At 44.4% G+C, this 27,213-nt stretch overlaps 1 protein-coding gene across 1 annotated transcript in view; it reads left to right on the forward strand.

Annotated features, from left to right (window-relative positions):
• The first annotated feature begins 5,884 nt into the window (after positions 1 to 5,884).
• MAMDC2 (MAM domain containing 2) overlaps positions 5,885 to 27,213 on the forward strand; it is a 179,320-nt gene continuing 157,991 nt past the window's right edge. Inside the window, exons 1-2 of the mRNA XM_023213254.2 lie at positions 5,885 to 6,535; positions 6,882 to 6,995. Coding sequence (XP_023069022.1) covers positions 6,502 to 6,535; positions 6,882 to 6,995 — 148 coding nt within the window. The 5' untranslated portion in view covers positions 5,885 to 6,501. The remainder of the gene's footprint in view (positions 6,536 to 6,881; positions 6,996 to 27,213) is intronic.

Below are 27,213 nucleotides of genomic sequence, written 5' to 3' on the forward strand. Positions count from 1 at the left end.
CCAATAAACAGGTCAAAGATTTTTTTATTCATTCCTCTGCATCTCCAAAACAGCCAATGTTCAGTTTTGGGCCGGGCGCGGTGGCTCAAGCCTGTAATCCCAGCACTTTGGGAGGCCAAGATGGGTGGATCACGAGGTCAGGAGATCGAGACCATCCTGTCTAACACAGTGAAACCCCGTCTCTACTAAAAAATACAAAAAACTAGCTGGGCGAGGTGGCCAGCGCCTGCAGTCCCAGCTACTCGGGAGGCTGAGGCAGGAGAATGGCGTAAACTGGGGAGGTGGAGCTTGCAGTGAGCCGAGATCCGGCCACTGCACTCCAGTCTGGGCAACAGAGCAAGACTCCGTCTCAAAAAAAAAAAAAAATGTTTTTAAAAATACTGAATGTAGAGTGACAGAGATAGAGGTGAGCCCATACAAAGTACATCAGACAGAGAGAGAGAGAGAGAAGCAGAAACACACAAAGACAAAAATCCAGAGACAATGGCTTGGCATAGATTAAAGGAGACCCAGGTATGAAGAAAAACAGATTACATATATGAGATAAATGAGAACGCAACAAAGTATAATAACTACAAAAGATGTTACCAATTGTATTATTAATTACCTTACATCTGTGCAAGACCTAGAATATACGAAGTCCTTTCCGTGTTTCCAAATACTAGCCAACTAGGAGGTGAGCTCATTAATGGCTTCTCATCCCATCCCTGACACTTAGAGGCATACAGCCTTGGTTAAAAGTCACCTAGACTTCTTTGCCTCCATTTTCTCTACTGTAGAATGGGAATGGGACTGCTCCTGTGTGCCTGGCTACCTCCTCTGGAGGAGTGAGCAGTGAGGCACCCTACTCTCTCTCCATGGTTCTATCATAATGCTGCAAACTTCAGCTCAAGAATTGAATTTAACCTCCCAACAGGTTTTGTTCTACCCCACAGGGATTTGAGTGTATTGTTTTAATTTCTTGCTGGCGTCTGACACTCGGGAGCTGTTATAGACACATGTGAATATTGGGCTTCTTTTGAAACATGAGCAGATGGGGTAGAGATGGTTTCTGTAATACCCTTTAGTTGGGCTTACTTACCCCAGTTAACCACAGTCTCCATCCCTTCCTATTTCTTCCCTGTTACCAGATCACTCCATTCATTTATGTGACTTCCTTGACCTCTAGACTTTTTATATTTGCAGCCTTTATTCTATCTCATCCACATATTTTATTGAAATTATTGTGCCATGGGTCAGTCTCCTGTCTCAGCAGCAGAGGATGTGTCTTCTTGACCCCTGGATTTCCAGCCCCTAGCATAGTGCCTGGCTCACAGTAGGTGCTCAGGAAATATTTGCTGAGCTTATCATGGCATGACACTGTGTGAGAATAACAAGTAAGGAGAGAGAGCAAACAGAAGGGAAAGTGGGCAGTAAAGACAGCCTCTGAGATTGGCCTAACCTCTGTAGTGCAGGCAAAGGTGCAATCATAAACGCTGACTTTCTTGCTTTCTTCCTACAGATTTGCTCACTCCCTCCAATGCCTCGCCTGGCTATGTGGGAAGACACTGGATAGAGAGGAGCAGCAATGCTTCATCTTCCTCAGCTTGACCCAGAAAGTTAGAAGCAAGAACTTGGTGATCTCCAGGCTAGAAGTGGTACAACAAGGAGCAAAGTCCCTGGTGAAAGGTACCTGGAGGGAGGCAGGAGCAGATTGGCAAAGAGCAGAGAGGATGGGCAGGCTCTGCGAGAGGTGAGCATCATGCAGGAACCCATAGAGAAAGCATGGCGTGGTGCCTGTGTGTGGTGTAGGCAGCCCTCATTAGGAGAGACAGGACTGTATAAGGAGGAAGCATTTAGGGGTAACGTAGTGGATAACCAGGAGGGGTAGGCATCTGGGATCAAATCCTTGCTGCATGCTGGCTGGATGTGTGACTTTGAGCAGGTTAATTGACCCCCTCTGGTCCTGTTTCCTAGTCTATAAAATGGGGACAATAATGATATTCACCTCTTAGGGATATTGCATGGATTAAATGAGATAATGCATGTTAGGTGCCTGGCATGTGTTTACTTAGTGCATTCTATATTAGTTTTCTATGGTTGCCAGAACAAATTACCACAAACTGGGTGGCTTAAAAGAACAGAAAGCTTTTCTCTCTCAGTTTCAGAGGCCAGAGCCCCAAATCAAGATGTCTGCAGAGTACAGTCTTCTGGGGCTCTAGGGGAGAATTTGTTGTCATTCCTTGGCTTGGGGCTGCATCACTCCAATCTCCGACTCCATCTTTACATGACCACCTCCTACATGTGTCTGTGCCTTTTCTTCTGTCTCTTATAAGGACACTTGTCATTGATTTAGGGCCCACCTGGTAATGCAGGATGATTTCATCCCAAGATCCCTAACTTAATGAAATTTGCATAGTCCCTTTTTCCAAATGAAGTCACATTTGCAGGTTCTGGGATACAGATGTATCTTTTGAGCCACCATTCAACCTATTACAATACCTAAGTACAGAGTGCTTTCTGTAAGCCAGAACTTGACATGCGTTATTTGATCGGTTGCTTAAGCTAAATCTTGGAATAACAGAGTTCTGGGTTCCTTGGGGCCTGATCCTGTTTTCCCAAGTAATAAGAGGGTACCAGGTGGGTACCATGTGGGTGCTATGATTAGTGACCAAAGGAAGTAGGTTGACGTAATTTCTAGATTCCCTGGATTCCCTCCTCAGTCCTTTCCCGTGCATCCTGACTTAGGCCACATACAGTATCATTTCCTTTCTCTGCAAAATGTCTGTGGTAGGCATGGTTGTGCTGTCAAGATCCTCCTTCAAGAAAGGACTTAGTCCCAGCGGCTGGGAGTATTGTCATCCGCCTTCAACTTCTGATCCTCCCCAGTGCAGAGAGCTGCCTCACTGGAGATCACTTCTGTCCCAAGGTAGGCCACATCCAGTGACAGATGAAGACAGCACTACAAATGTCCTTTCATTTCAGCCTAACATGAGACAAGTTGGATGGGCCATTTTAACTCCATAGTTCCTGGGGGGTTGATAGAAGCTTTGTGGGATTTGCATTGCAACTTAATTCTCCCTCCACCTATTCCTGCTTTCCTCCCTCCCTTCCATGACATTGATCCCAAGGTACTCCTGATTAAATACCCTGCACATTAAACTCCAAATCAGAGTCTGCTTCCCAGACATTCTAACTTGTGCCAATGTCTAAGGATTGTATATTCTTGGGATCAAACAATTATATGCAAAATAGAAAATTTACTCTGAGTTTGTATTTAAGTATAGTGATTCTGTTCCCATAGGTGGCAATACACAATGTCATCTTAAGGTTGTAAATCATATTTTAAATTTTGAGGGGATCTCTTTAGGGTTTTGAGGTTTTGTATTTTCCTATGACTTAGAACATATGACATGAATCGAAGGCAATTCTAAAACTTTGAAATACTCCATAAGTATCTGGAAAAAGGAGCACCAGTTTGATTGTTGCTGAAAACTTGTTTGATTGAAAATACTGTTTTGAGGTTTCAACTGGATATATAACTGTCTTTGAATTTTTAGTTAAGTAATGTGATGAAATGTATCAGATATTTAACAACATCTGTGATCAAGAAGTCAAAAAAAAGAATATAAGACCCAAGTGAGAGGGGCTTCTGTACTGGTTGAGAAAATAGGCTTTTGGAATGAAGCAGATCTGGGTTTGCGTGTTGTCTTTACTGTTCACAGTCACTGAACTCTGCGCCTCAGCTTCCCCATCTATTAAATGGGGATAATAAACATATTTATCCTATAGAGATTTTGTGAAGCTTAAGTGAGATTATCTACATAAAACATTTATAATGGCAAACACAATAAATGTTATCATTAGCTACTACCTGAGGCACACACTAATGAAAAAATTTTAGACCATTTGAATCATTGTTTACAGAAAACACATGAAAATTTGCTCCTACCTTTAAAAAAGGATTCCAGACACATTTTGCTTATTAGGGAGAAGTTTACTAAATTTTCTGATACTGAAAGTAACATCTGAGTGAAGACCTCATTAGGTAGTGAGTTGTGTGGCTCTTTGTGGAAGAGCATTTTGAGCAGAAGGAACAGCCAGTGTGAAATTCTGAAAGGATAGCTGGACTGTGTTTGAGGACAAGCCAAGAGGTCCGTGTGGCTAGAGAGGAATAAGCAGGGTGGTTGAAGTCAGAGAAATAAGAGGGTGGGGCCGGGTGCAGTGGCTTACACCTGTAATCCCAGCACTTTGGGAAGCCAAGGCGGGTGGATCACAAGGTCAAGAGATTGAAACCATCCTGGCCAACATGGTGAAACCCCGTCTCTACTAAAAATACAAAAATTAGCTGGGCATGGTGGCACGCACCTGTAATCCCAGCTACTTGGGAAGCTGAGGCAGGAGAATTGCTTGAACCTGGGAGATGGACGTTGCAGTGAGCGGAGATCGCGTCACTGCACTCCAGCCTGGTGACAGAGTGAGACTCTGTCTCAAAAAAAGAAAAAGAGAAGGAAAGCAAGAAAAGAAAACAAAGAAGAGGGTGGAGCAGGTCTTATCGGGCCTGGTTGGTCATCATGAAGACGTTGGACTTTACTAAATGACTTGGGAACTTATTGGGCCTTGAGCTAAAGAGTGACATGGCCCAATGTATTAAAAGGATAACCCCGACTAGTGTGTTCAGAATAGAGTAGGGTGAGCCGGGTAGAAAATGAAGGGAGACCGTGGTCAGGAGGCCACTTCAGTGTCCCAGGCTGATGGTGAGGGTATCTTGGACCAACCAAGACATCACCACCACGGGCACGGAGCATGGTCAGCATCTGCTGTGTTCCAAATCCTGAACTGATAGAAATTGGCAATGTCTGACAGAAACAGATGAGCTGGAGATGCCTCCAAGTTTTCGAGCAACTGGAAGAAAATAGTTCTTTTAACTCGGATAGGGAAGACGCAGGGGAAGGATGGGTTTGGGAAGAAATATGCAGCCTTCGTGTTGGGACCCGTTAAGTATGAAATAGCTCTGAAGCATCCAATTGGAAATGTTGAGGTGGCAATGAGATCAAAGAGTCTGGCGTTAGTGAGCAGTCTGGGCTAGACATATAAATGTGGGAGTTATCAGGTTATCATTGGTATCTAAAACTATGAGACTGGAAGAAAGCATTGAGGGGCTGGATAGTGAAAGAAACAGGAGTGATAGGGAGGAACTTGGAGGCACTCTCGTGTTAAGGGGTTACAGAGGTAACAGCAAAGAGGCTGAGAAGAAGCAGCCAGTGAAAGACAGGAAACCCAGCGGTCTGGAAGCCAGGGGAAGGCATGGGAGCAGGTTGAAATGATGGCGCAACAGGGGTTTGTTAGGCCAGTGGTCCTGAAAGTATTGTCCCAAACCAGCTGCAGCAGCAGCAGCCTCTGGAAACTTATTAGGGACGTGCAGCCTCTCAGACCCACTCCAGAGCTACTGGATCAGAAACGGAAGGTGAGGCCCTTTAGCAGATTCTGATACAGTAGGGTTTTAAAACCACTGCCCTCCTCACAAAATTGCCTGCACAAAATTATAAATGGGAGAAAGGAGGAGGAGGAGGAGGAGGAGGAAGAAGAGGAGGGGAGGAAGAACTCTTTATAGGAAGAGAATATTGTTGGAGACCCACTTAGTGCCCAAAGCAAACAGGTTCCTCAGAATTAACTGCCTCCAACAACCCCCTTCCAGTTTAAAGCCTCCCACTAATCAATCTATCATGGCTCTTTGGAGAGAAGGAATGCCCCCATTTCACCGGACAGAGGGAATGCTGAGCACCAGGCATGCCAGACATTCCACCGGCTAAAAAAAGTGGGGGTGGTATTCCAGGGTTAGCTTTGCTGCACCGTAAATGCTGAAACTCCTTAGATATAAAGCTTATTCCGCCCAACCGTTTCCAAATTTTCCTCCAGGCTGTCCTAGGAGAATTCCACCCTCTTTCATTCTGGGGAGAAGAAGTTAAAATTAGGGCCAGCCCTGCGGGACTGACATGCCAGATGCAGGGAAGCTGTCCCCAGAAATAAGCGAGTTCCCACCGCGGCTGGGCGGGGCGGGCGCCTCGGGTCCCAACCCAGCGGAGGGACTCCTGGAAGGCCTGCCCCTTCCAAGTGTCTGCAAGGGCTCTGGTCCCAAGCTTTAAAATCCTGAGCGAAGGCACTGCTGGCCGACCTCCCCTCTCCCAGCCAGTCGTGGCTGGCCTTTCAAAGTGTGCAGTTGTCTCCTCCCTGTCCAGCCCCACCGTCGCCCAGGACCAGCTGGGCCGCGGTCTGACCTGAGGCTGCTGCTCAGCGCCGGGGCGCTGGCGCTCTCCATTCGGGCACCTTCCAGCAAACCACTCGGCTCCGGGAGCCGCTCTGCAAAGTTGGGCAGCTCAGAGCGTAAGCTTTACCTCTCGACTTCTCCCTTGCGGGGTCCCCGGCGCCCCCGCCTCCCACGATCCCTTTCACTAGGAGCAGCCTGTCCCAGGGGACTGGCAACTTGCACCTCTTCCTAGTCATCCTCCCTGAAACGCGACCATGCTGTTAAGGGGCGTCCTCCTGGTGTTGCAAGGTAAGGCCTGGACCCCGGGACAACCCCGGAGACGCTCTGACTACTCGCCCCCGCTCCTGCTGCCCCCGGGGGCCCGGCTCATCGTGCTGGGCTGGGCCATCCGAGGGCGCCTCCCGATCCTCCGCAGCCGCTAACTCCCTCCCCTTGCCAAGCGTGGTGTGGGGGTGGGCGTGGGGTCGCTCAGCGGAGGGGCCCGGGGATGCTAGGGGACAGGTACTGCATCCCTCTCCTGCCCCCGCCCGCTCGTCTTTCCCCCACTTTCACCAGGTAGTCCCCCTGGGGCTCCCCGAGTTCGTGCAAACGCTCCTGGGGGGAGCTCGAACTGAAACTCGCTTTGTGCCCGCAGCCCTGCAGCTCGCCGGTGCCCTCGACCTGCCCGCTGGGTCCTGTGCCTTTGAAGAGAGCACTTGCAGCTTTGACTCCGTGTTGGCCTTTCTGCCGTGGATTTTAAATGAGGAAGGTAAGGGGGCTCGGTGGAGAGGGGCGCGAGGTGAACTTTCTTCCTTGATGGCTTGCTTTTTTTCCCACATTGGTAATGTTATCTTGGAGTTAATTCCCCGCGGCAAGAAAAGTGTGAGTCATGGATCCTCCTTCAGGCCCTCAGCTGTGCTGCAAGGGATGGCCCAAGCAGGCACGGGGCGGGCGGGAGGCAGCCCTTTGTTTACCTGGCCTATGGGTAGAAGCTTAAAATTTGCGTCTCACCCCAGCACTCCTTAAGGGAAGGGAGAAACGGAGCACAGCTAATGATTGTTCCCCACCAGCTGTGTGCCCTCTGCAGGCCAGCAACCTTTCTGGTCCTCAGGAGACATGTCTGTGAGTTGGGAAAAGTTGGATGGGACTAGCTCTTCTTCAGCTTTGCAGAAAAGGTTCCACAATTCTGTGATGGGACCTCAGTGCTAAGGCATCAGGTCTGCGTTAATCCTGACAGTGGTTTTTGCTGCATGATTTCATCCTCACACTCCTGTTTATAATCCTGCCCTGGACAAAAGAAACCATGTACACTGCCAAATGCCTGGGGTCCCTGTCTCACTGGTGGGCATTGTCTTACTACTCTATACTGTTTGGGTCCCAAGGACAAAGTTGAAATGTGGGGTCTTCTGAAGTGTCTTCTTGCCTTTATATAGGTTTTTTTTTTTTTTTTTTTTAAGTGTGGTTCTCAGTACCCAATAGCAGGCGGCACTGGGTGTCCTTTCTCCTTTCCTTTCTCTCTCTCTCTTTTGTGACCACCAGTGAAACCTGCTGCCCACAGACCATTTGGATTGGAAAATAGCCTTCTTTAAAAAACATAGTACCCTAGATGAAACCAGCTCACCTCCTTCCCCACTCAATTGCCCTCAGGTCCCAGATCCTCCCACCTGGCTGCCTGGGGGAGGATGGAGTCCAGAACCCCTGGTTAGATGTATGAACTGTCGCCACAGCTTATGCTGCCCCAGGCATTTACTCAGGGTTCTGCGTACATTAGCTTCTCTGACCCTCACAGGTAGGTGATATTGGACCCATTTTACAGAGGAAGGAATCTCAGCCATAGAATATTCAAATGGCTAGTTCACATCACAGTGTCACTGAGTGGCTAACTCTGAGTGTCTAGTTAGGAAGAAACAGGAAGGAACTGGTTCAGTAGTAATCTCCATCTTTATCCAACAGTTGCCAAGTCTTGACTACTACAGTTTACTTAGGGGTGGCTGGGAAAAAGCAATTCCTGATTGATTATTCGAGGGATTCCTATCTTGCTGATGGCTTTAGGAAAGTCTCTGTGATCACACCACTCACCCTTTCCCCATACTGGCTGTATGGAAGCATTGTGGGAGATGGCCTTAGAAACGCCACGAGACTGGCTTTGGAGAACACGCTTCTCCAGCACAGGGCTTCTCAGGCCTCAGCTGCATCAGAGTCACCTGGTGGGCTTGTAAGATACAGATTGCTGGGCCCCACTCCCCGAGTGTCTGATTCAGGGGGACTGAGAATTTCTAACAAGTTCTCAGGTGATGCTGATGATGCCGGTCTCGGGACCACACTTTGAGAACTGCCGACTTCCACAGTACCTGTACACACACACACAAACTGTGCTGTTGTTGACTCTGAGTAGGGCTGGCACTAGGGTGAAGGAGCTACTTGCAGGACCCGAGAGTGAACAGCTCCTTAAGTCTTGTTCCCTAAGCACTTGGCTTGCCTCATCCTAGTGCTGGCCCTGAGGAAAGGAAATCAACATCATTCCTTAAGCCAGGAGCCTTAGTTAGTCTCTGAGCCCCTACCTCTGGCCCTCTGTCAGGATGGGGGCCCCCTCACAGCCTGCCTCTGGTCAGTGGGCATGCCACAGCATGCTTAACACAACTGCCTCCCAGACCCACAGGAAGTCTCTCTGCTGAGTTGGCACCTCTGCCCCAGCACGGCAGTTAAACCATCCCCCTTCAGGGAAAACAGGAAGACACTTATAGAAAAAGGTGATTACAGTTTAATAGTATAATGAAGGCACTGTGGCTTTGCTTTCTGCATTCTTTCTAACAGCTACTGCTTTGTAGTTCAGGACGGGGACTACTGGGTTGGCTGGGGGAAGTTAATTTATTCTCCTCTGAGCACTCCAGGGTGGAGCAGGCAGGTTAGGCTCCAGTTGTTCCAGCTTTAGTTTTTCAAAGGCCAGAACTTGGACGTAACGGTATACTCCAGGCTCCAGGGCAGTGAGGTAGGTGTGTGGCAGTTGCTATGGTTGCCTGCTAAGAAGACATCACTAAGAATTTCCCTTATAAGCCCATTTCTAGGTTGGTAAATTAAAGATAATAAAATTCTTCCAGGCTGAAATTTGGCAAGCTGTTCACAAACTTCTCTGCAAATGCACTTCTTGCTGCAGAAACCCTTTGAAACTGGTTCCATTCACCTTCATGTACTGGTTCCACCATAGAAAGTAATGGGTTTCAGAGACTTTTGCCCAGATGAACTTTTTTTTTTTTTTCTTTAAGTTATGGGATACATGCACAGAACGTGCAGGTTTGTCAGGTTTGTTACACCGCTATATATGTGACATGGTGGTTTGCTCCACCTATCAACCCATCATCTAGGTTTTAACCCCACATGCTTTGGGCATTTGTCCTAATGCTCTCCCTCCCCTTGCCCCCAACCCCCGACAGGCCCTGGTGTGTGAAGTTCCCCTCCCGTGTCCATGTGTTCTCACTGTTCAACTCCCACTTATGAGTGAGAACATGAGGTATTTGGTTTTCTGTTCCTGTGTTAGTTTGGTGAGAATGATGGCTTCCAGCTTCATCCGTGTCCCTGCAAAGGACATAAACTCACTCTTTTGTATTGCTGCATAGTATTCCATGGTGTATATGTGCTACATTTTCTTTATCCAGTCTATCATTGATGGGCATTTGGGTTGGTTCCAAGTCTTTGCTGTTGTAAATAGTGCTGCAATAAACATATGTGCCTGATGCACTTCTTATATGTCCATGGTCAGTAGGTTAGTTTATACTGGAGGGAACAATGCAAGAGGCCAGAGAAGGGAGGTTAGTTGGGACACAAATCTGCAAATTAGGATTTCATGACAGGAGAATCAAATCTGGAGGTAGTTGGAAAAGTCATCTTGTCTCTAAATATCTCCTTTGCTGCCTGAAATAGTATCTGAGGTTCACATCTTTGATTTGGAGTATTAAGTCCCTAGATATCCCTGATTACAGTTCCAGTGTCTCTATTTCATGGCCACTTTAAAATATGCTTTATCTCCACTGAGCACAGAATAGGTAAGTTTTGATCAGGCTTGGGTTATTTATCCCAATGGCAGATTCCCCCAGGGAACGCCAGGTGCACTATTACAGGGGATCAGGCACTGAAACCCGGTTTTGTCTACTTTCTCATTTTGCCAATGGTTGTCCCGTTTTCTTGATCTCCCTCTATTCTTTTTGTAGAATATTTTAGTTTTCCCTAACTTGTCAAGGGAAGTGATATTATCAGACTCAAATTAGAACTCACTTCTAAATCTTAAGTTTGAACTGAATCCAGCAAAGAAGTGATCTGGTTTTTTTGTTTTTTGTTTTGTTTTTTTGAGAAGGAGTCTCACTCTGTTGCCCAGGCTGGAGTCCAATGGCGTGACCTTGGGTCACTGCAAACTTCGCCTCTCAGGTTCGAGCGATTCTCCTGCCTCAGCCTCTCAAGTAGCTGGGGCATGCACCTGTAGTCCCACCTACTCAGGAGGCATGTGCCACCATCCCAGGCTCATTTTTGTATTTTTAGTAGAGATGGCATTTCACCATGTTGGCCAGGCTGGTCTTGAATTCCTGACCTCAGGTAATCCACCCACCTCGCCCTCCCAAAGTACTGGGATTACAGGTGTGAGCCACTGTGCCCAGCCAGGGATCCATTTTATCCTGTGAAAATCTTTCTCCATTCAGTCATCCTATAAAAAAAATCATCTTTATTCACAGCTCAGAGGATCTGGGAACCCCTTTGAGCGGTGGTCCTCAGCTGAAATCTGGGCTGCTTATTCCACTTTCCTGATGCCAGCTGTAGGGGCAGAGGCCCTTTGCCCTGAGGATTCTTGGAGACCATGCAGTTGGCCTCGCATCCAAACAGGCACAATTCAGAAGAATCATTGAGTGGATTTTGGCTTCATTCTCATTTTTGGACATCGTGGCTTAGCACCTTTAACTGAACTCTGTGAGGAAGCCTCTCAAGGAGCTGAGGCAGGGGAAAGCCAAGTCTAGGTGTTGCCCCTTAATTAGGAGTTTGGAACACTCAGCTACCTGGAAGAAGAAAGTAGCTGCAGAAATGTCTCAGGTGAAGAGGAGGTAAAAAGAGAAATTGAAAGCATTTGTTATAGAGAAGACCTACATTGTTTTTCCACAGTAGGAGTCAGGGCTTGAGAAATCGCCTAATATAGAAAAAGGTTGGATGGCTTTTGTATCCAGGAGTGAGTGATAGCATCTGAGGCAGGCAAGTGGGCTACAGGGTTGGGCATCACAAAGGTGGGGTGTGGGGGCATGGTAGAATGTCCCGAAATCACGTGTAAATACATGTGTGTTTCTCTCTCTGATTCCCTCTTCCTTCACCCAAACTTGTCCCTTCTCTTTTAAGGACACTCTCGGCTCCTTGGCCATCTGCGTTTCAGTTCTGCACTCAGTCATGTGCCAGTTATTATTAACAGTGATGAATCCTGCCTGATATTTCTTGGGGCTGGAGCCACAACTCTGGCAAGGATCCCAAGTTCCTGGGAGAGGACAGCCAGTCTTCTCCTTCCTGCAGACTACAGCTCCTTTCCTGACTTTGGAGGGCTGATGCAGCATCCCACCCTGACATCACAAAGTTCATAAGGCCAGGAACGAGTTAAGCTCATCTGCGTGGGGCTACTTGGTCCTGCGTTATGTCTGCAGGTTGTTCTTAGAGCTCTCTAAGCAGAAGTACAATCCTCACATTGTATGGGGGCTGGAAATCTGCACGAGTCGGGGCTGTTCCTTAACACCCTCTGGGAGAGATGGTAGACCCCAGATGGGAGAGATGGTAGTTACCCTTGCAGTGTCACATGCCGTTTCCTGCTGCTGCCCTGGCTGTGACTGCTGTCAGGTTGAGCATGGCTGTGCTGTGCTGTGTCTAAGGGCAGCCTTGCTTCTGCCTTGCTTCCTGGGAACCCAGATCCTAGAGCTGGGCCTTGGAGGTCATCCAGTGCAGCCTCCTCATACACGGACCAAGTCAGGCAGCCCTTGGACAGGGCCTCAGCTCCTTGGCTCTCCACCAGTTCTTTTTCCTCCAGCATTGGAGGAAAAATCCCGTCTCCATTTCGCGTTCTAAACTCTGAAACTCTGTTGTGTTGGAAACTCTTCATCAGAGAGCTAATTATATTTCAGACATGTGGAAGAACTCAGATTCCAAAGATGCAGTGTTTGGAGCCTACCAAAGCCACAAACGCTACATTTTATGCCATACCATGTAACATGTATTCACTCTTTCAGATGTATAGGGATCCCACCTGTCTGCGATCTTCAGCCTTTAGAAAGGGGCCTGGCACATACCAGGTGTTCCATAGATATTTGTTGAATGAAAGAACCTGTTGAATGAATGTATTAGATCACGAACATATCCTTAAGCATTTTCCTATGTGCTCCTGGTTCATTCTGCCCCTTCAAAGGTAGTTCCTTATCATGAAGAACGGCTTAAGCCTCGTGGTTAATATAAGCTCTGGAGCTGGGTAACTTGGATTAGAATCCAGGCTCTGCCCTTTCAAGCTGTGTGGTCTTGGGAAAGTTATTTATCATCTCTATGTCTCAGTTTCCTTGGGTATAAAATTGAGATAGTAAAAGTACCTATCACATGACATTGTTGTGAAGACTATATACATTAATACATGTAACACAGAGTGAGCACTTGATACATGTAACCTGATGTTATTCTTACTCTTACTTGATGTGTCTTTTATCAACATCATAAACTTTATATAGAAACATTAGTTTTTCTAATTCAGACAGCTTTCCAAAAGAGCTTTTGGGGAGCTAAGGAGAGTGTAGTTTTCTTTTGCTTATAGTTGTGCCATCTACTCTTCATTCCAACCAGAGAAAGAACCTTATTTTTCTTATCATTTGGCTCTACTTTAAGCACTGGAGCCTCATCTCACTTTCGTGTGGCTGAACAAGGTGTGGATATAAAATAATAACACTGAGTTTCACACTTAGCATATAGTCTCTCCCAGCAAATGACACGTTTTTCTCTATAAATTGTTGGTTGTTGCCAAGAATGCTTTGCTTCCTGCTTCATTATTCTCCCATCCCAGCCTGCTAGTGCCTCAGCATCAAACAGCTCCATTAGTGATGGCGTGATGGCGCTGGTGCTTTCTTTTTTTTTTTTTTTTTTTGAGACGGAGTCTCGCTCTGTCGCCCAGGCTGGAGTGCAGTGGCCGGATCTCAGCTCACTGCAAGCTCCGCCTCCCGGGTTCACGCCATTCTCCTGCCTCAGCCTCCCGAGTAGCTGGGACTACAGGCGCCCGCCACCACGCCCGGCTAGTTTTTTGTATTTTTTAGTAGAGATGGGGTTTCACCGTGTTAGCCAGGATGGTCTCCATCTCCTGACCTCATGATTCTCCCGTCTCGGCCTCCCAAAATGCTGGGATTACACCGCGCCCGGCCAGCATCAAACAGCTCCATTACTGATGGCGCTGGTGCTTTCTATGATCTCTCTCTCCTAGGTTCTTGGACAAGATCCTAACCCTTGGCCTTCTTGTCAATCAGTCTGGGTTCTTGAGTTCCCTTGCCTGACCCCTCCACTTGAGATTTAACCCACCTGGGGTGGTAATATCTGCCTGCTAACCCCTGCCTCTACTGGCTTCTGTGGATGTAAGCTGTGTTTGGGCAGCCTCCTCCTTATGAAGACCAACACCCCATCTGGCTTCCTCCCTACTCAAGTTAGAATTGCTGAATGGGAAGTGGCTACCCAAATCCTGGCCTGATCTCTAATAAGACACCTGGGAATTTTTAGGATGTTTCCCTTCCCATAATTGCAGAAGTCAGCTAATATGTGGGGAGGAAAAAAATAATTGTTGTCAGAGGACTTTATGCTTTTGTTGCTATCTTCAAATCTTTTAGCCTATAATTACCATGTTTTGGTAACTTGTATCTTGGAGTGTAATATTCATTTAAAAATTTTGGTTCTTAAAATAACAGAACCTCTTTGGTAGATCACCCCAGCATCAGTCTTACTTCTGTCTCTTATCAAACAATATTAGGTTTTGAAGAAGTTGAGTAAAATCCATTTATGTTAGTAGAGGTGATGGGTATCCCAATAAGTGGAGCTAGAAAGTAGTTAAACTTGTCTTGGGCGTCCTTGTTGGTCAACCCTGATTTTCATGTCTAACAAGTATCCCAGCACTCTCCTTCCATTTTTCTTATGCTTTTCTTCACTAACTAAATCATATAAATGTAGTTATGCATTCAGGTCTAGGTTCTTGGAGTGTTTGATTACATATCCATCTATTTAATGTGTATTTACCTATCTAGATAGATAGATATAGTTTCACCTATGCAATGGTTCTCAGCCCTGCCTGGAAATTAAAACAGGTAAAAAAAAAAAAAAAAAAAAAAAGATTTTAAAGCTATATCCAGGTCTTACTCCAAGAGATTCTGATTTCTTTGTCCATAAATGGGACCAAACTTGGCATTGTTAAAAAACAACACACACTGACAGACTCCCCAGATGATTCTGATGTGTGTCCATGGTTGAGGAATGTGTATTGGAATGGCTTTCAACTCCCCAGCTTCTCCAGATGTAAGAAAGAAGAAATGCCCTCATCTTAAGAATCTTTTGATGATTAGCAATTACCCACAGGCTAATGTAAAAAATGCCTTGTTTGGCATTCAGGGCCCTTCACAGTTTGCTCCAAATTGTGTTTCTCCTCTTCCCTCCCATTAATCTCTAATGTGCTGTTCATTCAACACACCCTTTACTCACTTGCTTCTTGTTCTATTTGCAAAGTTCTCTTTACCTGTATAATGCTGCTTTTCTATTCTCCCATCTCATGCTCATCTATTTAGGTCCCACCTATGCTTTAAGGTCTAGCTGTTTCTCAAAACATGCCATAACTTTTCCGGATGAAAAGCCTCCCTTCCATGGCTCTCTTCACTTTCCACTGTGTAAGTCTTCTTATTGGCATCTCCTGATAAGAGTCTCCACCCTGTCACCTCATCAGACTGTTATGTCTCTGAGAACAGGAATTACATCCTCCTTACAATGCCTGACAATGTGTGGCATCAACAAACACTTTGAATTTAACCAGTCTCTAAAGCCATTGTTGAGATTGATAGAAAAAAAATAAAAACCCTTAACATTTTTTTCCTGTAGTAAAAGAGGTTGTGTTTAGTAATCCTTCCTACCATGAGACTTCAAAGAGTTTGAAGGCTTATGTTGTAATTTCCAAATATAACAGCAAAGCAGTATTACAGCTTTTCTCACCAGTACATGGCCTGTTTCATCCCTAACTTGCCAATGGACAAAAAGCTTTCGGATTATTTACCCATCAGAGCTGCCTAAGTCCCTTGACTCTCTGCCATCACAAACAATCACAATGCAACCTTGAGAGTGGCGCTGCTGGGTCTGGAAAGTATTTTTGGCAAAGGATGACCAGACTTTGAACTAGCAATGGAGAGTGGGTGTTTCTGAGGCACTCGATTGTGAGATGTCCATAGTATCCACCTTGATGGTTAAAAGCACATAAGGATATTTGTCTGCTCTGGAAAGAAGTTCTCATATATGGTTATGACAAATGGAGAAAGCAGAGGATCAGGTTTGCAAATCAGTGAGATCTTCCAGAATATTTGCTTTCTCTACTTTGTGAGAAATTTGCATGTGTTTTATGGGATTCTGAGGCTAAGAATAAGATGATAAAACAAGTGGCATCATTACCACAATTTCATTGCATCATGAATAAATAATATGTTTTACAGAAAAAGCTACTGCAGACTATTCACACTGTGAACAAGCATCTAAGTGTCTACTATCCATCAGGTTCTATATTAGTAGTTGGAGGACATAGTACATGAGTACACGGTCCATAGGGTTCACAGTCATGGTCCCTGCCCTTGGTGGTGGCCCTAGGCCAATAGAGGAAACAAAAACCCATAATTGTGGTAGAAAGTAAAAGGAATTGTGTGCTAGTCAAGGCTTTTCATTTGATTAAGGAGTGAAGGAGGTATTGGAAGGTTATCAGCTCTCAGAATCAACAGGAAGAATAGAGAGCAACATTTGGGCAAGAGTAATACAGAGATGCAAGGTGTAGGCAAGGTACTTCTGGAAGAGGCATTTGTGTGACTTTATCACTGGACATTTGTTACTTCACTGCTGGACCTGCCTGTTCATTCAGTAGCTGTGAGGAGGCTCCCTCAATTTGAGGGAGACAGAATTGCCAATGGGGAGGCTAATTAGGAGGCTACCCATAGATCTAAGGAAGAGATTATGAGGGCCTGAATTAGGGCAGGGGTGTTAGGCATGAAAGGCAAGGGGTAAATAAAGCAACTTAAAGGGGATTAAGTTGATAGGGCTTGAGTACTGATAATGATGGATAGGAGTAAAGAGTCAGAGGAAGAGTGACTCTGAAATTTCTAGTTTGGGCAGCTGTTTGGTTGATGGTGCCAACAGTTGGGAGAGTTTCAAGAGGAACTTCATGCTTAGGGTAGAAAAAGATATGATCAGTTCTGAGCTGCCTGGGACACATCCAAGTGGAGATTTCGAGCAGGGCATTGATGTAAGAATCTAAAGGTCAGGTATAGTCTGGGAAGGACTATGGTAACCTTCAGCAGAAAGGCAGTGGTTAAAATTATGAGCAGAGATGACATCACCCAAGGAGAATGAATAAAGTAATAACAGCAGGAGGCTAAGAAAGATGCCTTGAGTTCACATTTAAGGATTAGGTATAGGAAGGAGATGGGGACATGAAAGAAATAGAAGGAACTGGGCATGTATGAGGAGAATTAGGAAAGTGAAAGACTGTAGAAGCAAAGGAGTTAGAAGTTTCAAAAGGAGGATGTGATCAGTGGGGCCCCATGCAGTAGGGTGGAAGAACAAATGGGAAATGTCAATAGTTGGTAGAGACTTATCAGCAAAAAAAAGTTTAGATGTGAGAAGAAAGGGGTTCAACCATATCTACAAAGAAACTTTGAGATGAAAGTTTTTATTTTTGTTTTCATTTTGTTTTGTTTTAGGAAGGGGGGACTTGAGCTTGTTTCTATGGTGAGGGGAAGGGACCAGCAAAGAAAGAAGATTGAAAAGAGGGGGGCTTCTTTGCTAGCTCTGGATTAGATCCAAGTTCCACTTTGATGGTTCAGAAACCCTAAGAGCCTAGGAATTCCTTTTCCCATGTAATTCCAAGTACCCTCCACTGAGTGGCTCGTGGGCACTGGAGTGTCAGTTTCAAATGTGTGAAATTTTATTTCTACTGTAAATACAAGGGAGGTAGGAGCTTGGGCTGAATCTGTGGTAATTATCATGTGCCCTGGAACTTACTCATTAAAAAACAAAAAAAGGCCAGGCATAGTAGCTCATCCCTGTAATCCCAGCACTTTGGGAGGATGAGGTGGAGGACTGTCACTCTAAGGTCAGCAGTTCAAGACCACTCCTGGAGACTTCGCGAGACCCTGTCTCTTTTTTTTTTTTTTTTTTTTGAGGCAGAGTCTCGTCGCCCGGGCTGGAGTGCGGTGGCCTGATCTCAGCTCACTGCAAGCTCCGCCTCCCGGATTTTTACGCCATTCTCCTGCCTCAGCCTCCCGAGTAGCTGGGACTACAGGCGCCTGCCACCTCGCCCGGCTAGTTTTTTTTTTTTGTATTTTTAGTAGAGACGAGGTTTCACCATGTTAGCCAGGATGGTCTCGATCGAGACCCTGTCTCTTTAAAAAAACAAAACAACACACACACAAAAAATGTCTTTTATAAGCTGCAGGAGAATGTTTTAGGTCTATGCGAATATTCCTGTATAATGTATTCTGTTTCGAAGTAGTTCCCAGTGAGAAGTACGCAGTGAAACTTGAGATAGTTATGCAATAGCTTCCTATGCAAGCCCAGGTCTGTGATCCATAGGGAGCATTTAATAGTACCTGCCAAGCAGATTTACTTTCATCATCTTTAACTTTCACAACAATCTTGAAGGTGGTTATTATCAGTATTTTACAGATGAGAAAGTGTGAGACACAGACAGATTAGGTAATGTGCCCAAAGCAACTCAGTTGGAGGTGGGAGAGTGGGGATATCAAGCCAAACTCACCTGGCTTGAACTTCATGTGGTCCTAATTCACTTGGAGTTGGATGATGCCTTTGTTCTTCCAGAGGTCAACACCAAGGAAGTCAGACTTGCAACCCGTATGCTTCTCTACAGAAGGTGGGGAACCTCTGCCCCCATTATCAATGTTGATGAAGTCCCAACATTACAACTCCTTCCCTGAGTTCTAGGCCCCAGCTACAACTAGTGCGTCACCCCGGCAGTGGTGAGCCTTTGTAAGGCATCAAGTAGAGACAGGGAAATGTAGTTTTTACTAATTTCTTTTCCATAACAGATTAGAGTTTGCTCATGGAACCATTTGAAGGATTCTCCTCTCAGTCCTCAGCATAATCTTGGAAGAGAACTTCAGGGAAATTTTATAGCTTGACCTAAAATACTTTGGCAGTCTTAAGGAATATTCCTAAACTTCAAGTTCATCTATTCCTACTGTGAAAGAATTGAAAGAGTACACAAATAAATGTGCTTTCGCAACTGGTTGCCCTTCTAGATAAGAATTTTGGTACTTCTTCATTCTATTACTCTTAACAGAAAGGCAATGTTTCTATACAGTCCTGTGATATATAACTTTGCTAGATGCTTAGAGAAATTTCCATTCCTTATTTGAAAAACTTTTGCCTCACTGCCAAGGAGAGCTGAAGTGTTATTTGGGGCTATGCTTATAAAGAGGATGCCTTTAATATGCTTTTGCTTCGGTGAGGAGCTGACTCCTTCGTTTACCAATACTTTATGACCAAAACAGTCTATTCCAAAACTATAACTCAGCAAGTTTTCTAAATGTCTACAGATTTCTTCTATTTCTGTGACTTTATTAAAAGTGAATAATAGGGTAGACTGTTGGAGAATTTTCTTTTGAAGTATGTTTTGATCCTATATTCGCCAACTTTAAAGTATAAGCTCTATGGAAAGAAACTCTGGTTTTCCATTACAAATCCTGAAAATTGGCAATAGCCATCTGCAATCCCACTGTTGTTTCTAAAAATCTTTTTTCTTTTTCATAAATTCTGATGAGGAAAATGTGAGTTAAACTTTAGTATCTTTGTTTTCAACTTATGTTGTCAATATAAAATAGTTAAACTTCTTATACATGGTTCTATACTGAATATTGTATAATACAAGATAAGTGATATTGGGGATAACACATCTGAAGATGCATTGTATTGGCACAAGGTGTGATTCATTTTCTCTTGGGCTTGTGGACTAAGACTTAGAGTACTTGCTTTACAGCAGGGGTCCCAATCCCCAGGCCACAGATCAGTTCCACATACCAGGAGCCCAGTCACACAGCAGGAGGTGAGCAGCGGGCAAGCAAGTGAGGCTTCATCTGTATTTACAGCCACTCCCCATCACTCGCATTACCTCCTGAGCTCCACCTCCTACCAGATCAGCAGCGGCATTAGATTCTCATAGGAATGGGAACCCTAAGTAAATTGCGCAGGTAAGGGATCTAGGTTGCTGCTCCTTATGAGGATCAGAATCTAATGCCTGGTGATCTGTCACTGCCTCCCATCACCCCTAGATGCATCGCCCAGGCTGGAGTGCAGTGGCGGGATCTCGGCTCACTGCAAGCTCCGCCTCCCAGGTTCAGGCCATTCTCCTGCTTCAGCCCCCTGACTAGCTGGGACTACAGGCACCTGCCACCACGCCCGGCTAATTTTGTGTGTGTGTGTGTTTTTAGTAGAGACAGGGTTTCACCATGTTAGCCAGGATAGTCTTGATCCCTGACCTCGTGATTCACCCGCATCAGCCTCCCAAAATGCTGGGATTACAGGCGTGAGCCACTGCGCCTGGCCCTAGATGCAACTTTCTAGTTGCAGGAAAACAAGCTCAGGGCACCCACTGATTCCACGTTATGGTGAATTATATAATCATTACATTATATATTACAATGAATAATAATAGCAATAAGGTGCACAGTAAATGTAATGTGCTTGAATCATTCTGAAAGCATCCTCCCACTCCCTGGTTTGTGGGAAAATTGTCTTCCACGAACCAGTCCCTGATGCCAAAAAGTTTGGGGACTGTTGCTTTAAAGAGTATTGAATTCAAAAGAAAATTCTGCTGTCAGAAATCAATCCCAGGTTTTTACACCATCCCCTATTAAAGAACATATCAATAATTACCAACAATGTCTTAGTTTCTGTCATGATCAAGTTTGATCCAAGTGGCCCTCTTGCCTATCAAGTATGCTATTATGCAGCTTTTGAGAGAGGATGAGGATGACCTATGTGTGTAACAGCTGAAAGCAGACAGCCCAGTTGCCTTAGAATATTCCTCAAGCCTCTTGTCTCTCCACAAACTCAGCTACTCACAATAAAAACTGCTAGAAGATGAAAAGGGTGCAAAATGGTTTATATTTTTAATTAACCCCTTTAATTTGTCAAGATGGTTATTAGGAAGTCATTTGTACTTTTGGAAGCATATTCCTGTCATAAAATAAGTTTGGACACGTTTATGAGCGATCTCTTGCTGAGCACAATATTAGCCTAGTAGTCTAAGAATTCTTAGAAAATTAATTGGTCTTGGAAAAATAGATAATATTTGCCATTATTTCCATCCTAATGTGCAGTGTATCACAGTCATGCACAAAAGGCATGGGGTTTTAGACTCAAGTGATTTAAAGACTTTTCCCTAGAGACAATGACAAAGGAAAAAGCCTGGAGAGAGACCATCTGAGATTTCGTTTCATTCTCCTTTAAGTTTCCATCACAAACCACCAGGTGTGCTGCAGAAGGACTTGCCATCCAGTACCCTCAGCTGGGAGCTAAGGATGATGCCTGGAATGTTTTATTTAAATATTTGAAAGTGGATACCTTGATAATCATTTAAAAATTTTATCCTCAGATTTCATTTTGGAGTTGCTAAAAATAAGCTCAAAGACCAAAGAATTTCTTTGTAAATGCAAGCATTTACAGGGCACTGAGTAGGCATGTTGGCATTGAACTTGAAGATTCAATAGGAATATGAATAATGACAATTATTTTATTGAACAATTATTGAGCAATTATCACCAAACACTGTGCTAAGTGCATGATATGCATCATCTCATTTAATTCTTATAATCCCCCAGTGAAGAAGATGCTCTTCACAGATGAAGAAATTGGGATTTAGACGTTTTTAACATTCCCAAAGTCATAGAGCAAGTTATTGGTGGAGCCTGGAATTTAACCTAGGTTTATGTCCGAAGACTGAGAACATAACCATTCTGCTTTGTCACCTCTCTGTTTACATCCTGTCTTGACATGGGGTCTCAAAGCGTCCTTGTGATAGAAATAATAATAGTTATAAAAATAGATAACCCATATGGAGTGATTTCTTTTGGGTATATATTAATCTCAGTGTTTTATATTATTAATTTAATTAATAATATATCACCTCCCAAGGGCCTGGTGAGGGTGGGTCCTATTTTTATCCCCATTTTATGGTTGAGACGGGTGAGACAGACTGAAGCCTGCAGGTCTTCAAGATCCTAGGCAGCATGGCTAGGATATTTTGTAACAAATATCCTGGCTCCTGCCTGCCTTCTGTGAGGGATACAGCAATTGCAACATTCATTTCTTTTCTGCTGCACTTTGAGGCAAGAAACTTTTCTACTTGAGTTCTGATGTGAGTGACTAACAGAAGCATGTAAAAACATTAGTTCTCCTAGATTCTCTCATACACAAGGAGAACTGAATTTGTATTTGAGGAAATGAATTCTAACTTGGGAAAATTTGAAATCCATCATTTTCTTTAGAAATGGCACAGGGCCCTGGAACAACAAGAATTTTCTGCTTAGTTCCAAGTTCCAAATGAGATTAACTTGAGAACTCCTATGAGAGCCTCACACTCAGAGGATCCCCACGACTGCCCTACATTCTCTGGACAAATTCCAGTAGAACTGTGTTTCTTGATCATCTTGATGGGCTTGCTTTGAAAATGAGTGAAGTATCCTTATACAAAGAAAAATGAAAATGTAATATTTGCCTGCTTGGGTTATGCAAAAAGGCATATGAACTCAAACAGATAGGGATGTGAAGCGGGAAGCACCACAGAAGCCTGAGAACAGGGAGAATCCTTCAACCGTGGGATAAAGGCAGAGGGGTAAGATCAGTCTTCTGTCTTTCCATCCTGTAGTCTTTTGACCCATGGCGCAGGAGCTTGCATCTCTCATCTAATTCTTACAACCCAGTGAGGAAGGTACTCTTTACAGATGAAGAAACTAGGGTTTAAAGAGTTTGTTAACATTTCCAAAGTTCATTCTATGGGACATGAACATGTGCATTAGGAAGCCATAGGAGAATAAGGGCCTGTGTTCTATTATCCTTGTTAAGCTCATCTTTCATGAACCCCTCCCCTCTTTCCTCCTCCTGCTGGCTCTTGGTTCTTTATGACTTGCTTTCCCAAGCGTAGAACAAGTTCTTTCCTCATTCAGGTAACCTAGTGCCATTATCACAAAACCAACACCACGTTCGACAGTTCAAAGACAGTTTCAATAAAGTACAGGTAGACAGAAAGCTTCTGCCACAACATTCAGTTCTTTTTGGCCTCAATCCTTGAAAATAGGTGTCTTCATTGATTTTCCAGAGACAGTGTAATGGCTGATGACTGTATTAGGATCTATTAGAGGCTAAGAGACTGAGATCAAAGGCTATGTTCTTGTGAAGCCTACACTGCCACACCCAAATACCCAATTCATGAGCTCCCTTGACTGGAGCTCAGTACACTTGATTCACTAATGAATTAAATAAGTAAAGGTGTGCACTAGTGCCATTTCCTATGCATGTCTGGAACCCTCTTCCTTCAGACCTTCACACAGCATTCTCTGTCTCTTCATTCAAGCCTTGGTTGAAATGTTAGCTTCTCTCCTGAGCTAAGATCAACCTTAAGTTCAACCTTCCTCACAGTCACCTGATTGTAATTCTCTCACTAGCACATTGACTCTCTGATATTTTTCTTGTGGATTTAATTATTTGTTCATTGTCTATCAGTGCTGCTAAACTCTAAGCTTTGTGTTTATTGTCTACCAACCCTGTTAAACTCTAAGCAAAGAATCCCTCTCACTTGTGTCACCAGATTCTCATGTGCCCAACACAGTGTTTGGCACTGGAGAGACACTCACAAGATGTTTGACAAATGGGTGAATGAATCTTAGTCCTTGTGGCAATTCAGACTTAGCAATATATGAAGGCTGGCACCTTGTCAGGCTTTTTTAAATGAAAAGAAATACCAGATGAGCTTGAGCATCATGGAGACTTCCTACATAAGTGATGTGTTTCCCTCAGGGATGTATCTAGGCAGAAGCAGTGAATAGAATAGATGAATTTTTCAGTTATGCTTTCATCTCACTGTTGTGGCACCCCCAACTGTCCTTGTCTGCTGGTTTGAATGAGTGTTCCACTGGGAAAACAGATTTATTTCCCAGAAACAGGATAGCATTTTCTTCTTTCGACAAATCTAGAAAGCAATTCCTGCAGCAAAGTAAAGATACATAACATGTAGATACTAAATTCCAAGACACTGCCCAGTCATGAGTAAGAAGAGAGGGGTGTGTGTGTGTGTGTGTGTGTGTACGTATGTCTGTGTCACGGGGGGGTGGGGGGGTGTAAATCCTTAACTAATCTGTGGCTAGGTCTTTCCAGGCCCAGATGCTGAATTGGTTGAATGAATTGTTTAAACAATTGTCTTAATTATCTTCCCTTCCCCTAAGATAAGCCACTGATACTTGGAACCCATCACGGTACTCAAACTCCAGGTAACATGGAAAACACTCTCTCTCATCACCATGGATTTTTCTTTTCTTTTTTTTTTTTTTTTTTTTTTTTTTGAGACGGAGTCTCGCTCTGTCGCCCAGGCTGGAGTGCAGTGGCCGGATCTCAGCTCACTGCAAGCTCCGCCTCCCGGGTTTAAGCCATTCTCCTGCCTCAGCCTCCCAAGTAGCTGGGACTACAGGCGCCCACCACCTCGCCTGGCTAGTTTTTTGTATTTTTTAGTAGAGACGGGGTTTCACCGTGTTAGCCAGGATGGTCTCGATCTGCTGACCTCGTGATCCGCCCGTCTCGGCCTCCCAAAGTGCTGGGATTACAGGCTTGAGCCACCACGCCCTGCCTTCTTTTAGGATCTCAAATGACACAGAACTCAGCATAGAGCTCCCAAAGCAGTTTGGAAAAAGAAAGCCAATGAATGGATGTGAGTGGCTGGTGCTATTTTTCATGCATCCTTATGCAAATGCACAGTGTGTTGCATTCCTATACCTGCCGCTCGATGGAGGTGTGGGGTAACCAGTATTACAACCAAGAGTTTAGATCTGTGTTCCCCAGGCCCACGTAAATAGAACCACAGCTACCAATTACTGCCATTTATCATGGTCCCCTACAGTTTTTGCACACTCTACCTTGGTTCACACAACCACCCTCTGAGGTGAGTGACATTCCTTCTAGTTCACAAATGAGGAAACAGAAGTCTCTGGTGGTTAAATGGTGTCTGCCTGACATCACACAGCTAGAAGTGGCAGGGCTGGGATGGGAAGTCTTGTCATGGTGTCTATCCTGCCTCCCAAAGCATTGTCATTATTTTCAGATCCCTCTTAAAGTACTTATCACTCTTTCGCTGTATTGGTATTCTTTCAGAACATATCTTTCCCCTCCTATTAGGCTCTAGAGGTTGGCATCCATATCTCTTCCTTCTCTTCATCCCCTGTAGGGTCTTAGTGAAATGCTCTGCACAAAACAAGCCAGGAACTGGACTAAGGTGAGGAAAATGAGGAATTCTCCTTGGGTGCAAAATTTAAGATGGTGCCAAAAATCAAATGAACAAGATAAATAATATTTTAATGGACTATTTAAAAACTCAAAATTCAAACATTCCATGATGAGCAAAATAACAAACTTTTAAATGAAGACAGAGATGGCTTCTGACCCTGCAGTTGGCCCACCCTAGTCCCAGTCCTGTAAGAAGCACTGAAAACTTGTCGAATGTATAGGTTGTAGAATTGGTGTTTGGCTCTCGTGAGCAGAACATATGAGTAAGTATCCAGTGAAATGCTGCCATTCAGAACTCATGGATGAATCAGGTGGACTAAAACCCTTGGCCTTTCCTGTTGTCCATCTGACCATGAAGATGTTGATTCAGCTGTAATGGGATTCAGCTGTAATGGGATTCAGCTGTAATGGTCATGCCCAAGCCTTGAAGAATGGCCAGAGTCCAGCTTCCCTACCAGCCTTAGCAGCAGTCTACCCAATAGGGAGAGTTTTCTTAACAGAAGTTTAAATTAAAAACTGCCATTGGTAGTCTAAGGTTTTGAAATTTCTATGCTTGCTGTTTCATTTTGTCATTTTTTCCCCTTTCCTGATTTTTTTAATTTCAAAAAATCAGAGTAGTTGTTTTGGAAGGATACATTGATACATACATATGATATGTATACACACACACACACACACACAAACACACACACTATCTCTTTATATATTTATCTATGTCTCCTCTACCATTCTCAGCCCTCTACCAGGGCTAGGGAGACAATAGGAGCTCAGTAAATATTTTTGAGTTCTTAACTAAAGGATTGTAAGAGATGAGCTGTAGGAAAAGGAATAGTTTTTTAGGTCTGAGCATACTAAATCTATATCTAAGTCACCCACCATAATTTATAGCTGACACAAAGCTTTATACCAAACAAAAAGATCAGATCAGCAGGTCTAATTTGCTTCCATTTAAACCCATTTTTCCATGCTGTTTTCATTGTTTGTATTTGGTACACTACTTAGCCAGATGAGGGAATCTGTAAGTGAAATGGACTTGCACTGTTGTTCCCAGTAACATTTAGTAAAACAGAAATCCTGAGTCCAAGTGTACGTCGGGCAGCTTCTCCTCTCAGCAAACAGGCTCAACTGCAGAACAGATCAACACTTTTATGGGAACTTTAGTCTCTCCCCGAAGACATTTCTCCCCAGAGTCAACAGAATTAAAATATAGAAAACAAGCTTCAAGTCCGCAAGCTGTCAGACTGACTAGAAGCTGAAAGTTAGAGACAAGAAAAGCCCTCAGTGGTATAACAGCCAGGAACTAGGCAGAACAGTTTTTCTTCTTTCCTGTAAATGTGGTCTTAACTGGAGCACCAGGGTTGGAGCTCTGGGTCTGGCTGTTGAAGAGGAGCTATTTCCATCAGAATGAATTCTTCTACTGCCTAGGTGTACTCTATGTAAACAGGTGCAATCTAGAAAAACTTAGCAGTTTTCAGCAAAACCCAATTTTTTTATTCATTTGACAAATATTTACTGAGCATCTTCAGATGCCAGGTGCTGGGAACTCAACAGAGAGTAAAATAATAATATCCGTCTCACATGGAACTTGGGTTATGGTGAGGGGAACTTAAGATAAATGACTAGGCATAACTCCAGCACTTTGGGAGGCCAAGGTGGGCGGATCACCTGAGGTCAGGAGTTCGAGACCAGCCTGGCCAACATGGTGAAACCCCATCTGTACTATAAATACAAAAAGCAGCCAGGCGTGATGGCAGGCGCCTGTAGTCCTGGCTACTCAGGAGGCTGAGATAGGAGAATCACTTGAACCTGGGAGGTGGAGGCTGCAGAGCCGAGATCACACCACTGCACTTCAGCCTGGGCAACAGAGTGAGACTCTGTCTCAAAAGAAAAAAAATAATAATAATCAGGCAAACAACAGTATGATGTGCTGAGTTGTATAAGTTTCATGGAGATGGAGAGAAATATGACAGCAAAAGGGTAGCTGTTTTGGCGCAGGTGGGCAGGAAAAGACTCTCTAAAGAGGAAAGTGCTGAGCAGAGGCCTCAGTGAGAGACGGATGAGCATAGTTCGTGATGCTCATCTTTGTAGTGCCTCATCCAATACTGGGCGCAGAGTAGATGCACCCTTGTTCATCTTTGTAGTGCCTCATCCAATACTGGGCGCAGAGTAGATGCTTGGGAAATATGTATTTAATAAGTAGAAAGAAA

The sequence above is a fragment of the Piliocolobus tephrosceles genome, chromosome 14 (genome assembly GCF_002776525.5).
Source record: "Piliocolobus tephrosceles isolate RC106 chromosome 14, ASM277652v3, whole genome shotgun sequence".
Lineage (NCBI taxonomy): Eukaryota > Metazoa > Chordata > Mammalia > Primates > Cercopithecidae > Piliocolobus > Piliocolobus tephrosceles.